Source organism: Vidua macroura, chromosome 15 (assembly GCF_024509145.1).
Source record: "Vidua macroura isolate BioBank_ID:100142 chromosome 15, ASM2450914v1, whole genome shotgun sequence".
In the NCBI taxonomy this organism is placed as follows: Eukaryota; Metazoa; Chordata; class Aves; order Passeriformes; family Viduidae; genus Vidua; species Vidua macroura.
This window is the reverse complement of record NC_071585.1, coordinates 18,120,501-18,133,495: the sequence shown is the minus strand read 5'-3', so window position 1 is coordinate 18,133,495 and position 12,995 is coordinate 18,120,501. Positions and strand designations below refer to the sequence as shown.

At 49.1% G+C, this 12,995-nt stretch overlaps 1 protein-coding gene across 1 annotated transcript; it reads left to right on the top strand.

The window, feature by feature from the left end:
* The first annotated feature begins 472 nt into the window (after positions 1 to 472).
* SPRY4 (sprouty RTK signaling antagonist 4) lies at positions 473 to 12,658 on the top strand. The gene is made up of 2 exons (XM_053991033.1): positions 473 to 557; positions 9,984 to 12,658. The coding sequence occupies exon 2, from the start codon at positions 10,030 to 10,032 to the stop codon at positions 10,921 to 10,923; it is 894 nt and encodes a 297-aa protein (XP_053847008.1). The 5' UTR covers positions 473 to 557; positions 9,984 to 10,029; the 3' UTR covers positions 10,924 to 12,658.
* The last annotated feature ends 337 nt before the right edge of the window (positions 12,659 to 12,995 follow it).

Below are 12,995 nucleotides of genomic sequence, written 5' to 3'. Positions count from 1 at the left end.
CGCTCCCCGGGATCGGGCCCGCAGGGGAGGGGGCTCGGCGGTGCCCCCCCGGCGGTCGGGTGCCCCCCACCCCCGCTGTTACCTCCAGCCCCGGGCGGGGGGCGCGGTGCATGCGCAGCCGCCGCTGCCCTTCATTCATAAAAAAAAAAAAAAAAAAAAAAAAAAAAGCGGGGGGGGGGGGGGGGGCGAAAGAAAAAAAAAAAAAAAAAAAAAAAAAAACAAAAAACCGGGAGCCGCATCCGCGCTCCCCTCCAGCCCCCATTCATAAAAGGCAGCGGAGCATGCGCGGTGGCGCCGCGGTGCCCACCCATTCATAGAGTCGGGCGGCGGCGCATGCGCACGAGCGGCCGCTGCCCTCCCATTCATAAAATAGCCATTTTCCCAGGCAGGCGGGCGGGCGCAGCGCCGCGGCCGCCGCTGACAGCGCCGCGCTCGCAGCTCCCTGCCCGCAGCTCCTGCCGCTCCTGCCAGGATTCTCCCAGGTCCGGCCCCCTCGTCCGCCTCGCATTTGGGATTAACTCGCCCATGGAGAGATGGTCCTAGCTGAATTATTTAAAGTAAGTGCGAGATCGGTGCTTGCGAGCAATTGGTAAATGTTTTAAGTAGAAAAAAGCCAAGCCTGGCTCCCCGAGGGAAAATCCTGCGCTCGTTCTAGATGTGTTGGGCTGCTCCTTGCAGATCGCTGATCGTGAGCATATTTCTGGCGATGACTTTTCTAACAGTGATTAGCCATAATTATGTACAGTGGAGAGCTGCCTGGTGCTTCCCAGCCTAGAGGAGACTTGGCATTCTGGAGAAATATCCTGTTTCTTGCAGAATTTCCATTTGTGTCCCTGCGTCTCTGATTTATACCTCTTTTCTGTGTTCTCCCATCAACATCTGCATTTGCTGTACATATATGGCAGGCAGGTTTCAGCACACTTGGGTCGGGCTTCTTTGCAGGCTTTTACAGCAGAATAAGTGGCTTTTTTTCTGCTGATGGGATGTCTTCTCCTCCATCCCTCCTTCCTTCCCCGAAAAGGAGCATAAATACATGGTCACCTGGGCTGACAAGTCAGAATTGGATCTTTCTTGCTTTGGAATGGATTATCTGCATTTCCTCTCTTTTCCAAAGCCCTGTCTTGTGAGTGTCAAGTAGTTTTTAGCTGTCTCCATAATAGGACACTTCAGAAATCAGCCGCTCATGTGTCAGACCTTTCCTGCATGACCTTTGCTCTTCAGCATTTTATTTCATACAAGCCTTTTTTTCATTTTTTTTGGCCTCAGTGCCTTATTCCATCACTGTTCTTCCCTGTCTTGCTGTACACTTGTTTTAAATCTGGATGGATGCTGTATTTTAAAGGCTAGATGAGTAATAAAAACGTGTACCTGGAATAACTTCATCTAATATATGAAATATTTTATGTATGGAGGAAAAACCTGAGCTGGCTGCTCCTTTCTACCAACTGCGTAGCAAAGATAAGCCAGGATTTTATTTTCTGGTACCAGTCCTGGCGTCACAGGAGAAAGACAAGCCTGGAGACGACATGTTCTGAAAATTCATTATCAGGAGGGCAATGGAAAAAGCAGAAAGGGGCATATAAAAGGCACAGAGGTCTCAGAGGAAAGCAGGACTGGCGATGCAGAGCTTGGCAGTGGCAATGCAAAGGAATATCACGGGGGGAAAGGCTTCCCTCTTTCACCTCCAGTTACCAAGGGTCTGATTTCTTCATTTAAGTCCTTTGTAGCCCCAAGTTTTTCTTTAAAGGGTGGAGGAGAGAACGAAAGAGAGAAGGAAAAGCATCCCTGCATTATCCAGAGTGGAAAAGGCACGTTCTAGATTCTTTCAAACTTCTCCAGCTGCTGCCTTTCCTCCATACCGTGCCAAGGGGACAGTATGGCAAGAAATTGCTGTTTAATTAGGTGAAGAGGAACTCAGCTTTCCCCATATTAAAGCTTCCCCTCTCTGCCTTTATTTTGGGTTAAAGAAAAAAAGCCCCAATTTGTGCACGGAATCACAATGATCCTGATGACTGGCTTCCCCCTTGTCCATATAAAAATGAATGATAGCAGGAGGAGGGGTTGTTCTCAGTTATTGGAACCCCACTGGGGATGTCTCGTTGATAAATGTGCCCTTTTCCATGGGCTTCTGTGTTTTCCCTTGCTGGAAGGGACTCTATATTGGGATTATAAAATTAAAAGGACCATTTCTGAATACTGCAGTCCTTTTGAAATTCTCTCTGAGGTATGTGCAGGGGAGAAATTATTTGTTCTCCTCCTGAAACAGCAAAACAAAAGCTGTTTTCCTGGAATCATGACTAATTCCCAAATCGTACTGGGGAATGCAACATCTCAAAAAGCAACTCCTACCCCCCCAAGAAAAAAATTTCTGTTCTCAGCCTTTGGTGAAATAAAATTCACATCCCTTACAACACTACAGCAATAATTAATTACCAGTTCTGACAGTTTTCATAAAATTAAATGTGAAAGAAAAAAACCTCATTCATCATATTGCTATATAACTTTCCAGCTCAGCCCAGTAGTAAAAACTGTGTTTTTATAGGCAAACAGTTGCACAAGTGTTGGTTTTTTTATCCCTTTTCTATGCAATACAATGTATTTCTTCAAGAAAATCTACAATCCTTCCAATAAGGTTATCATTTAGCACCATTAGCTTAATAGATCATATCTGAGCTTAGTTTTCTGACCTTAAAATAAATGTTTTTGTCCAGTAAAAGGCTTTGACTGAGAAATCCAAGTCCCCAGAGATCTGAATGCTAGAGGGCCAAAATGTGCTTTATTCACTCGCACCATAGGAACAGACTTGAGCTGGACAGAGACAGCTTCTTGGAAGTCTACAGGTCTCATTTCCCAGCTCCTGAATTTCCACGCTCTGGCAAGAATTTAGTGTCTCGTTTTAAAAATGGCAGGTTTCCCTAATAAGCTTTCTAATTTTTTTTCCTGCCTTATTACTTGTAGAGAAGATTCTAGCTGGCCTTAGCTAGATAAGGCTGCTAAGGAGGGGAACAAAAAAAGAATGAATGCCAATATTTTGTTAATATTAATACACACTTTAGGGGGAAAAAGCATTTTTTTCCTTTTTTTGAAGCATTTACAGCTCGACTCAAAATCCAGACAGCTGAACTCAGCCTTAATGAACTCCAACCTTATGAATTATTCTTAATCCCACATTAAAAATATGTGCTTGCTGCAAGGTCTCCTTTAACTACCTCTGAGTGTAGTCTTCCTCATTAAAAGCTTTAATTGAACCCTTTGGCTTGCACCAGGAGCAGTGTGTCCCATGTCACTGCTGGCAGGCCTGGACAAGAGGATGTCCTTAATCCCAAACAAAGGCAGGGGCAGAATTTGTTCCCTTGCCTCCAGCTCCTCCTCTGCTGGGCCTTGGGGAGCAAATCCTTTATTGATCACTGGGGTGGGACCCTGCCCTGTCCCCTCAGTGCCTGCCCTGCCCGATGCTCAGGTGCAGTTCTGCCCAACCCTTCTAGAGGAGTGCTTTTTAACCAAAAAATGCTTTTTAACCAAACCACCAGAGGAGACAGACTGGTGGTGACAGATCAGATTTGGCACTGGTTGCCATCGACTCTGAGCACAGGCCTGGGAACGTTTCTGCCCACCCCTGGCATGATACTGCTTCCAGTACTTTCAATTATGATCATTTCCTGTATTAAGACTAAATATTCTATGCTTTTCTTGTGTTCTTCCTCTTGCACATTTTCAGAAATTCGTGTGTCCCAGACAGCAAAGAAAATAAACCAATTCCTGCAGTGCATTTACTGCAGCTGTTGCTGTCAGTGTCAATGAGTGACTCTCACAACTCTTCCTAATTCAACTTTTGCACTGGTAATGGAGTCACAGAATGGTTTGGGATGGAAGGGATCCTAAAGCTCATCCCATTCCACCCCTGCCATGGCAGGGACACCTCCCACTGTCCCAGGCTGCTCCAGCCCCAGTGTCCAGCCTGGCCTTGGGCACTGCCAGGGATCCAGGGGCAGCCACAGCTGCTCTGGGCACCTGTGCCAGGGCCTGCCCACCCTGCCAGGGAAGGATTTCTTCCTAAAACTTAGTCTAGCCCAGGTGTAGTACCAGTGAGCAGGAGAAGGTGTGATCCCTCTGTTGGTGCCAAGATTCAGAGTTGTCTGGCCTGACCCAAAGCAGATCCCCAAATGAGCAGCTCAGCTCTTACCCCGTCCCAGGGCAGGGCTCAGCCTCTCATCAGTCCATGGCCATTTCTCCATCCCTTCTTCACAGAAGCTTGTGATGCTTCAACAGTTGGGAAACTCCTGGAAACCTGTGATTGAAAATTCGTGTTGAAGCATCAAATTTGCTTTATTCTGTTTATAGATGGACTTGACGATCCTAAAGGTCTTCTCCAACCTCAACAATTCTAATATAAGGAGGTGGCTTTTTGTGCACCAGTGCTCTCCATGCCCCCAGCACCATTACAACCATTTTCACTTATAAGATATAGATATAGATATAGATATAGATATAGATACAGATATAGATATAAAATGGTCCTGGAGGTGGCCAGCAGCCCCTGGCAAAGGGCAGCACGGCACCACTGCCAGGTTCAGCAGCTCCCTGATGCTCCAGGGCACAGTCCAGGCTCCAGAAAGGAGCCACCAGTGATGTCACAGGACATGGAGGGGACAATCCAGTGCCAGCAACCCCAGGAGAAATCTTGGTTTGCTGAGGCAAAGGGCTCCTCCTGCCACCGGTGCTGTCAGACACAACAGAAGGGACAGGCTGCTCATGAGGTGTAATTAAGGTGTAATTAATTAGAGAGAGATAAGTGGCCCCTGATCTGGAGCACACAGCTGACAAAGACAGAAGGGGTTTGGTGGCTGCATCACTTCCCTGCCCACCCTGGGGGCTCTCAGCAAACACAGCCCAAGCAGCACATCTGGGGCTTTTTGGTTTTCTGTGGCATTTGAATTCCCTTTAGACATTTCCACGGAAGGATCTCGTGTCCAAAAAGGGTCGGGCAAAACTGGGGGACCTTGTACCTGGTGCTGGCTGCAGAGGAGGAGCTCAGGGAAGCTTTTCCCATTTTCCTGCTGGCTGCACTGGGGACGTGGCAGTCCCAGGTTGCCCAGGATTGCTTCCACATGGGACCCTCCTCTGGACTTATGTCCCTTACTGTTGTTATTCTTTTATTACCACAAACATCTAGGATATTGTTTAACATGTGAGAAAGGACTTATTAAAATTATTAACCAGTGGGTGACTCAGATAGTTATGAACATTTTATGTTTCTGCACTCACTGGATTTTTAAGTCAAGATCCATTTTGTTTTTCAGTTACTGGAAGAATTGTTGTCCGACTCCACTCTGAAAATAAAGATATTAGACCCTTATTCTTACAAACTTGTTCTGAAGACATTAATGAGAATGAGTTTTCCTGAGGGTTTATGTGACTTTCTCATGGAACTGCCTTCAAGGACAAAATGGTGTAGGAAAATCCAAAATCCTACTAAAACATAAAATGCCTTTTGTTTTCATTTCATCTGATTTCAAAACCCTACAAAACTTCTGAGTCTGAAATAATACCAAAACACTTGACAATAACAGTTGGTTTCCTACAACTTTAGGACTTGCAATTACCCAGTACAACAGTAATTTTAAATTGGCCATATCTTGATGAAGAGATGGAACAAACACTGCAACACGTGTATGAACTTGACTTTTGAGTCCAATTTTACTCCCTTGGAAGGAAGTATATTTTGACTTGAAAATTGTATGTGGTGAGTGACTGTACAGTCATGGGGGAAGAGAAATTTTTCTCTGCATGGGAGTTTGCTGCCTTGAAAAGAACCTCATTGTTTGCTGCTAAAGAATGAAAAATTCCCTATGTAAGAACAGTCATGAATTTTTCTTCCTGTTTTCTACTTTAAGAAAATTATCTGTACAGTTCCAACAGTGAATTTGTGTCTGTGTTAATGCTGTAATACATCTGTAATTACCTGTGATCAAAAATTAATTAATTTTGTGTGCTGCATGGCTTTTTCTCCTCAATTGAAATGCAATTAACAGTCAGGATTAGTGCAGTGGACAACAAAAATCCCTAGGGTTGCACCCCTCAGCTCTTGTCCTCTTTCAAGGTCTTAAGTTCTGCTGGGTTACCCCAAACATTCATTTTGATTTGGGATCTGGCTGGGATATGCTTTTTAAATTCAGTTTATAAGGTTCCAGCTGAAGGCAATGTTATCCTCGTGAGCAAACAGCCCACGTGTGTGGTGGGCTCTGGGGGGAGGTGGAGGAAATGCTGCCCTGCCTCTGGGTACACACCAACCAGAAAAGGTCCAGTTGTGGTGTCTTGCAGGATCATCCAGGGAAGTCACAAGGCCCCACCAGGTGTCCAGGCAGGCACGTCCCAGCCTGTGACACTCCACAGGGCCAGTCTGGCTTATGATTTCCTTGTGCCCCAGCACCAATCCCTAACCCAGGACTCGGCTGGGTTGCTCTCTGCCAGGACAGCTGGAGCACTGTGTGCCTGCACAGCTGCCCAGGGCCCTTCCCTGGCACCTGCCCTGCCCTGGGACACGGACACGGAGCACAGACAGCCGAGGGAAAGGTGCCCACACACACAGACACGCCCTGGAGCAGCTGCACCATGGAACGCTGGCATCTGGGCAGAGCCCAGGGGAGAGGAGCCTCCTGGCAGGACAGACAGCACCCAGCCCACTCCGAGTTCAGCACTCGAGGTGTTTGACCTGGATCTGTCACCAGCGATCTCGCTGCGCTGCTGGAACTTCTGGTGACAAGGGCAGCAGCAGCAGTGTAGTCATGGTCCTTGGAAAATTCCATAAATGTCAGAAACATTCGTCTGCTAAGGGCAGCATGAAAGGGGACAGCAGTTAGCTGCAGAAACCCTCTGCTCAGGGGAGAGAGGGCAGGGCAGAAAGTGAAGGACCACGTGTCCAAGCACCAAAACCTGTCAGGGTGCACATCTGTGCTGGTTTAAAGGTGATCTTGATTGAGCCAGAAAGACATTGTGGCCAGAGCAGGGGTCTGGGAATGGGGAGAGCTGGGTGTTGTTTGGCTCTTTTCCCTCCACAGGTTTTATCCAAGTAGATCCTGTGCCCAGATATCTGCAGGGTCTGTCAGGCTTCCCTTCCCCTTGTCCTGCAGAAATAGTTTGTCTATTAAAAAGACAATTTGAAACTGTACTACAGTGAAAAGAGAGGATGAAAAACTTCTATCCTTAACTCTCCTGACGTGTGGTGTCTAGTCCAGGGTCCCTCTCCTTTCTGTGGTAATTAACTGAAATCTTGATTAGCACTATCTCAGATAAGCCATCTTTAACATCTGCCTGCATGAGGCCCTGTCTGTGCACGGGGCTGTTTGAGGAGTGGCCTGGCTCTAATCCTTCCCCAAATTAATCTGCTGACACCATTTCTGTGTGATGGCATCACTGGCCCAGGACCACGGCAGAGTTAATGCAAAGCCTGAGTGCCATCTCCAGGGGCTCCCACGCTGCCACCAGCGATGCAGAACGCCCTTGGTGTGCCACCCTGGGCAGGCAGAGGTGCCACCCTGGGGACAGGCAGCACCAGCTCACTGCCTGGGCTGAGCACCTCTGCTCCACACACATGCTGCCACACAAGGCAGCACCTTAAAACAAGTGGTTCTCCATTTATTTTAAGGTGCTGCCACACAGGGCACCTTAGAACAAGTAGTTCTCCATGGATCCAGCGGAAATCTGGTGAATGGAGCAGGTTCCAGAGAGTTGGTAACAAGTGGGAGTGAGTAAGGAGCCCTGGAGAGGCCACAGAGGCAGGGCTGGCAGGGTGAGGAGGAGCAGACAGGCTGCAAGGCCCTGCAGCGCTGCCACCATTTCCTCCAGCTACCTTCCATCTAAGATCAGCTCTGCTGCACTTACTCTTGGCAACCAAAACAGCTGCATCTCTCTCCTTAAAAAAAAAAAAAACAAAAAACCCAGTGGAATCAAAGTCTCCCTGCAAATGTAACACGCAGCCGATATGGAACTGATGATTTTGCTAAACTCTGACTTGCAGCGAATACTTTTTATATCATGACACTGGATTCTGATGCACAAAAGAAAATCAAGTTCTTTTCCCTCTGCACACACCATAGTTGTCAGAGTCATTGCTTCTCTTTGTTTTTTACATACAGTAACTAGCAAGAGATGCTTTATAAACCCTCTCGTTCCTCCAGTCAGGATGTCAATGAGCTATGAATAATGAAATTTAAAAAAAAAAATAAAAAATTCCAAATGAATGGCTAAGCCCCAGCAGAGAATTTTAACTGGGGAAGAGAGGCAGCATAAGGGCTGCGTGACAATAGTGATATGACTGCTGATAAAGCCCTTCTTCCTGCTGGCGTGGCGCGGGGGACACGGGGGGCCCGGCAGGCCGGACGCGGTGCCGGACCCGGCATGTGCCGTCCTGCCCACGCGCTGCCGCTCCGGCCTCGGCCCGCCCTCCTGCTGATCCCGGGAGAACTGGCACTTCTCCAACCCCGAATGCCAAGTGATCCATCAAAGCAGCGATTTACAAACGCAAGAGTGGACTCTGGTGGCATTTCTCAGGGGGTAAAAACGGGCTTCCCTTTCTTCTTCCAAGCCTGCGGGATCAGGTCTTGCTCCGATTCTTGCCGTGTTCGTTTTAGGGGAGATGTGCTCTCGCAGAAGTGCACGCGCACTTCTCCTGCATTATTTGGTTGTAGCTGGATGCGGATTTTTCCTTTTTCCCACTGCTGTGATATTAAAAGTCATAGAATCACAGAATCATTTGGGTTGGAAAAGACCTTTAGGATCATCAAGCCCAGCTGTTAAACCAGCGCTGCCAAGACCAAATCTTTCACGCTGTTGGAGAAGGTTAATTTATTTGTTGAACACAAACAACTGGCAATGCCTTAAGCTGTTCACTACTTCCTTTTTCTTGATACCAGCAGCTTTTCCCCTCCTGTGACCAAAGCTTTACTCACCCCTTCTTTCAACTGATCTCCAGCATTATATTATTTATGAATAAAGGTCACCCCTTGAGGAAATGGCACATCTACTAGAAAACAATGTGCACTTTCTAAATTTGAACTGAGTCGTTTCCGTTCTTTGATTTAAGTTTAGTTACTTCCTGTGGTTTCTTGTCCTACGCCACTGCTGAATCTTTGGACTGACTCCAGGATAAATTGCACTCTTTCAATGAAATTAGAAACTGCAGCACTGACAGCTCAGCCAGGGCGGCTGGTAAACAGCACTTCAGCTGAATATTAGTGCACTTAGCGGGCTGCACGAGTGTCTCATTACCTGTGTGAGGTGATGGATCCAGCCTGAGCCATGTGGGTGCTCTCCTGGGAGCTGCACCCTTGGCTCCCACCCTGGTTTGCCTCCAGACAAGGTGCTGAGCAAGCACTTCCACCTCCCCTGGGAGGGATAAAGGAGCCTCTGGAACCAGCGGCTCCTGATGGAGAGGGGACACTTCCTCACCAAAATCCATCCATCCTCCCACAGGCAGATCCTTGGTTAGCAAGGACAGGTGCTCAGCCCCATGCTCAAAAGCACCTTTGTACCAGGCCAATGCTTCCACAAGCCACAATCCTGCATCAGGCTTTTTAGGGATCAGGGTCAACTGGGGAAAACCTCCAAAGTTTAGAGAAATCATTTCAGGAAATTTGCTGACAAAACCACATGTAAATGTACACCAGTAGCCCCAAGATTTGCTTTCCCTCTGTAAAACCATGAGCGGGCTCTTCAGGAGCCTGCAGTGACCACAGCCCTCCCAGGGCTGGAAGAGCTATAGATGGCCAGGGTCAGGGAGAGGGACACGGTAGCAAAGGAGGAGTGAGGCACTTTGTACCCCAGTGCTCTGCCTTCTCGGACACAAGTTCACCTTACGAGACCTTCAGCATAACAACCAGCCTCAGCAAGGAGCCCTTTTGGGCCGGGATTGCAGGATACCACAATAACAATGCGCTCTCTCTCCCTCTCCCCCATCCCTTTTCTTTCTCCTTCCCTTCTCCCAGGACACTTAAGCGCAGATTTCCCCCCAGCAGTCAGCCTGATTTCTCAATGGAGCCGCGGATTCCCCACAACATCACCGTTGTCCCCAACTCTGCGATGGTGCAGCCCTTGCTGGACAGTCGGATCCCCTACGGGCGGCTGCAGCACCCGCTGACCATCCTGCCCATCGACCAGATGAAGACCAGCCACGTGGAGAACGACTACACCGACAACCCCAGCGCCTCCCAGCCGCCGGCCCAGAAGCGCCCCCGAGCCCCCCACGAGCCGGGCTTGGCCGGCCAGCACCCGCAGCGCTGTGAGCAGGATGTCACCCACCCCTGGATCTCCTTCAGCGGGCGCCCCAGCTCCATCAGCAGCAGCAGCAGCACATCCTCAGACCAAAGGCTGCTGGACCACATGGCCCCGGTGCCCGTGGCAGAGCAGTCGTCCCCCCGCGCCGTTCGCATCCAGCCCAAGGCCATCAACTGCAAACCCCTGGACCTGAAGGGCCCCGTGTCTCAGGAGCTGGACAAGCACTTCCTGCTGTGCGAGGCCTGCGGGAAATGCAAGTGCAAGGAGTGTGCCCTGCCCCGGACTCTGCCCTCGTGCTGGGTGTGCAACCAGGAGTGTCTGTGCTCGGCGCAGAACCTGGTCAACTACTCCACCTGCATGTGCCTGGTCAAGGGCATCTTCTACCACTGCACCAACGAGGACGACGAGGGCACGTGTGCCGACCACCCCTGCTCCTGCTCCCACTCCAACTGCTGCGCCCGCTGGTCCTTCATGAGCGCCCTGTCCCTGGTGCTGCCCTGCCTGCTCTGCTACCTGCCGGCCACCGGCTGCGTCAAGCTGTCCCAGAGATGCTACGACCAAGTGAGCCGGCCCGGATGCAGATGCAAAAACACAAACAGTGTCATTTGCAAGGCATTGCCCGAGAGCAAAGGGGCAGAAAAGCCCTTTTAATAGTTTGGGAGGACGGAGTTGGGAGGGTGCTCCGCGGAGCAGGGTGGTGTTGGCTCTTTCTAACAACCTGTGTTCTGAGGAGAGCGCCAGCCTCTTGCCTTCGGAGAAAGCGGAAGCAACTATTTCCACAAACTGAAGCACTTTGGGTTATTCAGGGTTTTTGGAACTGGTCGCAGTTGAAATGGATGGGGCCAAAGGAGGAATGTTAATAATGCAGAGTGAAGGCTGCAAACCCATGTACATCACGAAGTACAGCTGCTGAAAAACTCCCAGCTTGGATGGACGGCTGCTCACCAGGCCTGCACACCACAGGAACCATTAACTGCTCGCTTGGCAGGCACCGCCTCACAACCAATCCCCATTCCCAGCTGCAAAAAGCTGCTTTGAATTCAGATTCAGGGCGGGCTACTTGCTTCCTGTCTCCTTCCAAACCCCAGCTCGCTCCCAGCAGCCTGTTGAAGGTGATGGGGGAACTCCCTCCACCCTCTTTCCCTCCTAGACACCACTCCAAGGGCTGGTTGCACACAAAGTACGCGTTTCTCAAAAGCTTCCTGTGTCCCTCAAAGATTTTTGGACCAGAAGTGAAGCTACATTTCATTTGTTGAAGGGTCTTCTGCCCTTTGGGTGTATCCCACCCGGCCCCACTGGTTTGGACCCTCTTTCTAAAGCAAGACGGTAGCAGGGCTGCTCCTCCCAGGAGGAATTGCAGCAGGATGTGTTCAGGCAGTTGTATCAACACCGGGCCCTCCTGCCCGTGAGCTGCTCCGTGGCACCAGGTTTCACTCGATGGAATATGAATTTTCCCTCAAGAGAACAGCCCCTCTCCAGGAGGAAGGTGGCCGACCCCGTTTCCCCCAGGCCCCGTCGCTCCCCGGTGCCGGAGCAAAGGGGAGGTAACTCAAGCCACAGAGCGCAGACGGGCGGGGTTTGTTCCTCTAAAACCTCTGGTAAGAAGTCACACAAACCTAAGTGTACGATGCACATAGATGTATTTTTCTAGGGATCTCAACCCAGTACCTCCCCTCCTGGAACAAGCTCTTCTTTGCTCATTAGATATTAAGATTTTTGTCTTGGGGTTGAATGGCACATTTGCTTGAAGTACAGCACATTCCCCCAGTCCTATTGCTGCTGTTTGACTTTTGCCTCTTCTGTACAAACGTGTCTTTTTATATGTAAAGAATGCTTTTAGTGTTTATTTTAGTGTTAACACACGCTAGGGAAGGCCAGGGGAAGGAGGAGAGTGTAGTTAACCAATGGGCCTGTGGTTTTCAGCGTGCAAATATTGGCTCTGCCCGTGCCCTCGTCCTGGGGCTGGTTCTGCCTTCCCCAAGGATGCTCCTCTCTCTTGACAACCACAAGGTGCTAAACAAGAATCTTGGTCCAAACATGCAACACTCTAATGAGTCGGTAGGTACTTGTTGCATGCAGAAAACTGACCTAGTCTCTCTTGGTGTTTTTAATTAGAGGAGATTTCCTCAGTAAGTGCACAGCAGTGACAGTGAAATGTCATCTCTAATTAGATAAGCAATAGGCAGAGCTCATGTAGCATTTCCAGGAATCCCGTTGGCCTGGTTGTGATGCAGCCACGGGTAGGGAGGGGCTGGCAGCAGCGTCCTGATGGGACTCTGGTGCCTTTGGGTCTCAGAATTCAGCTCAGCTGGATGACTTGGGGTTTAGCTCAATTGAATTGTAGATATTTATTGAATGGGGGAGTTAAAAAAAAAAAAAAAGAAAACCAGCTTTTCTATTTATAACATTTGCTAGCTTGTACATGCTGAATCATAGAAAAAAAAAGGATGTAATGCCTGTTATCAGATACCAGTTCCTACAGGGTAGCCTCATGGTAACTGTATGTGGGCACCAGGAAGCAGGTGGGGATCCAGAGCTGTATTTATTATCTTGCACAAATTGGAGGAGAAAATATAAAAGGAAAACCAACCCTAAACTAGCTGAACTGTTGGTTGAATGTATAAGATACTGTATTTAATAAGAGAAATCATTTTCCTAAGAAGCAAGCAAGCTAGAAAAGGCCAGCAGGAGAGGCGTTTACCTGCTGCCCTCCTCTGCTGGGA

Bases quoted from the DNA above. Each gene is read 5' to 3' on its own strand.
- SPRY4 (XM_053991033.1), top strand. From the start codon at position 10,030: ATGGAGCCGCGGATTCCCCACAACATCACCGTTGTCCCCAACTCTGCG.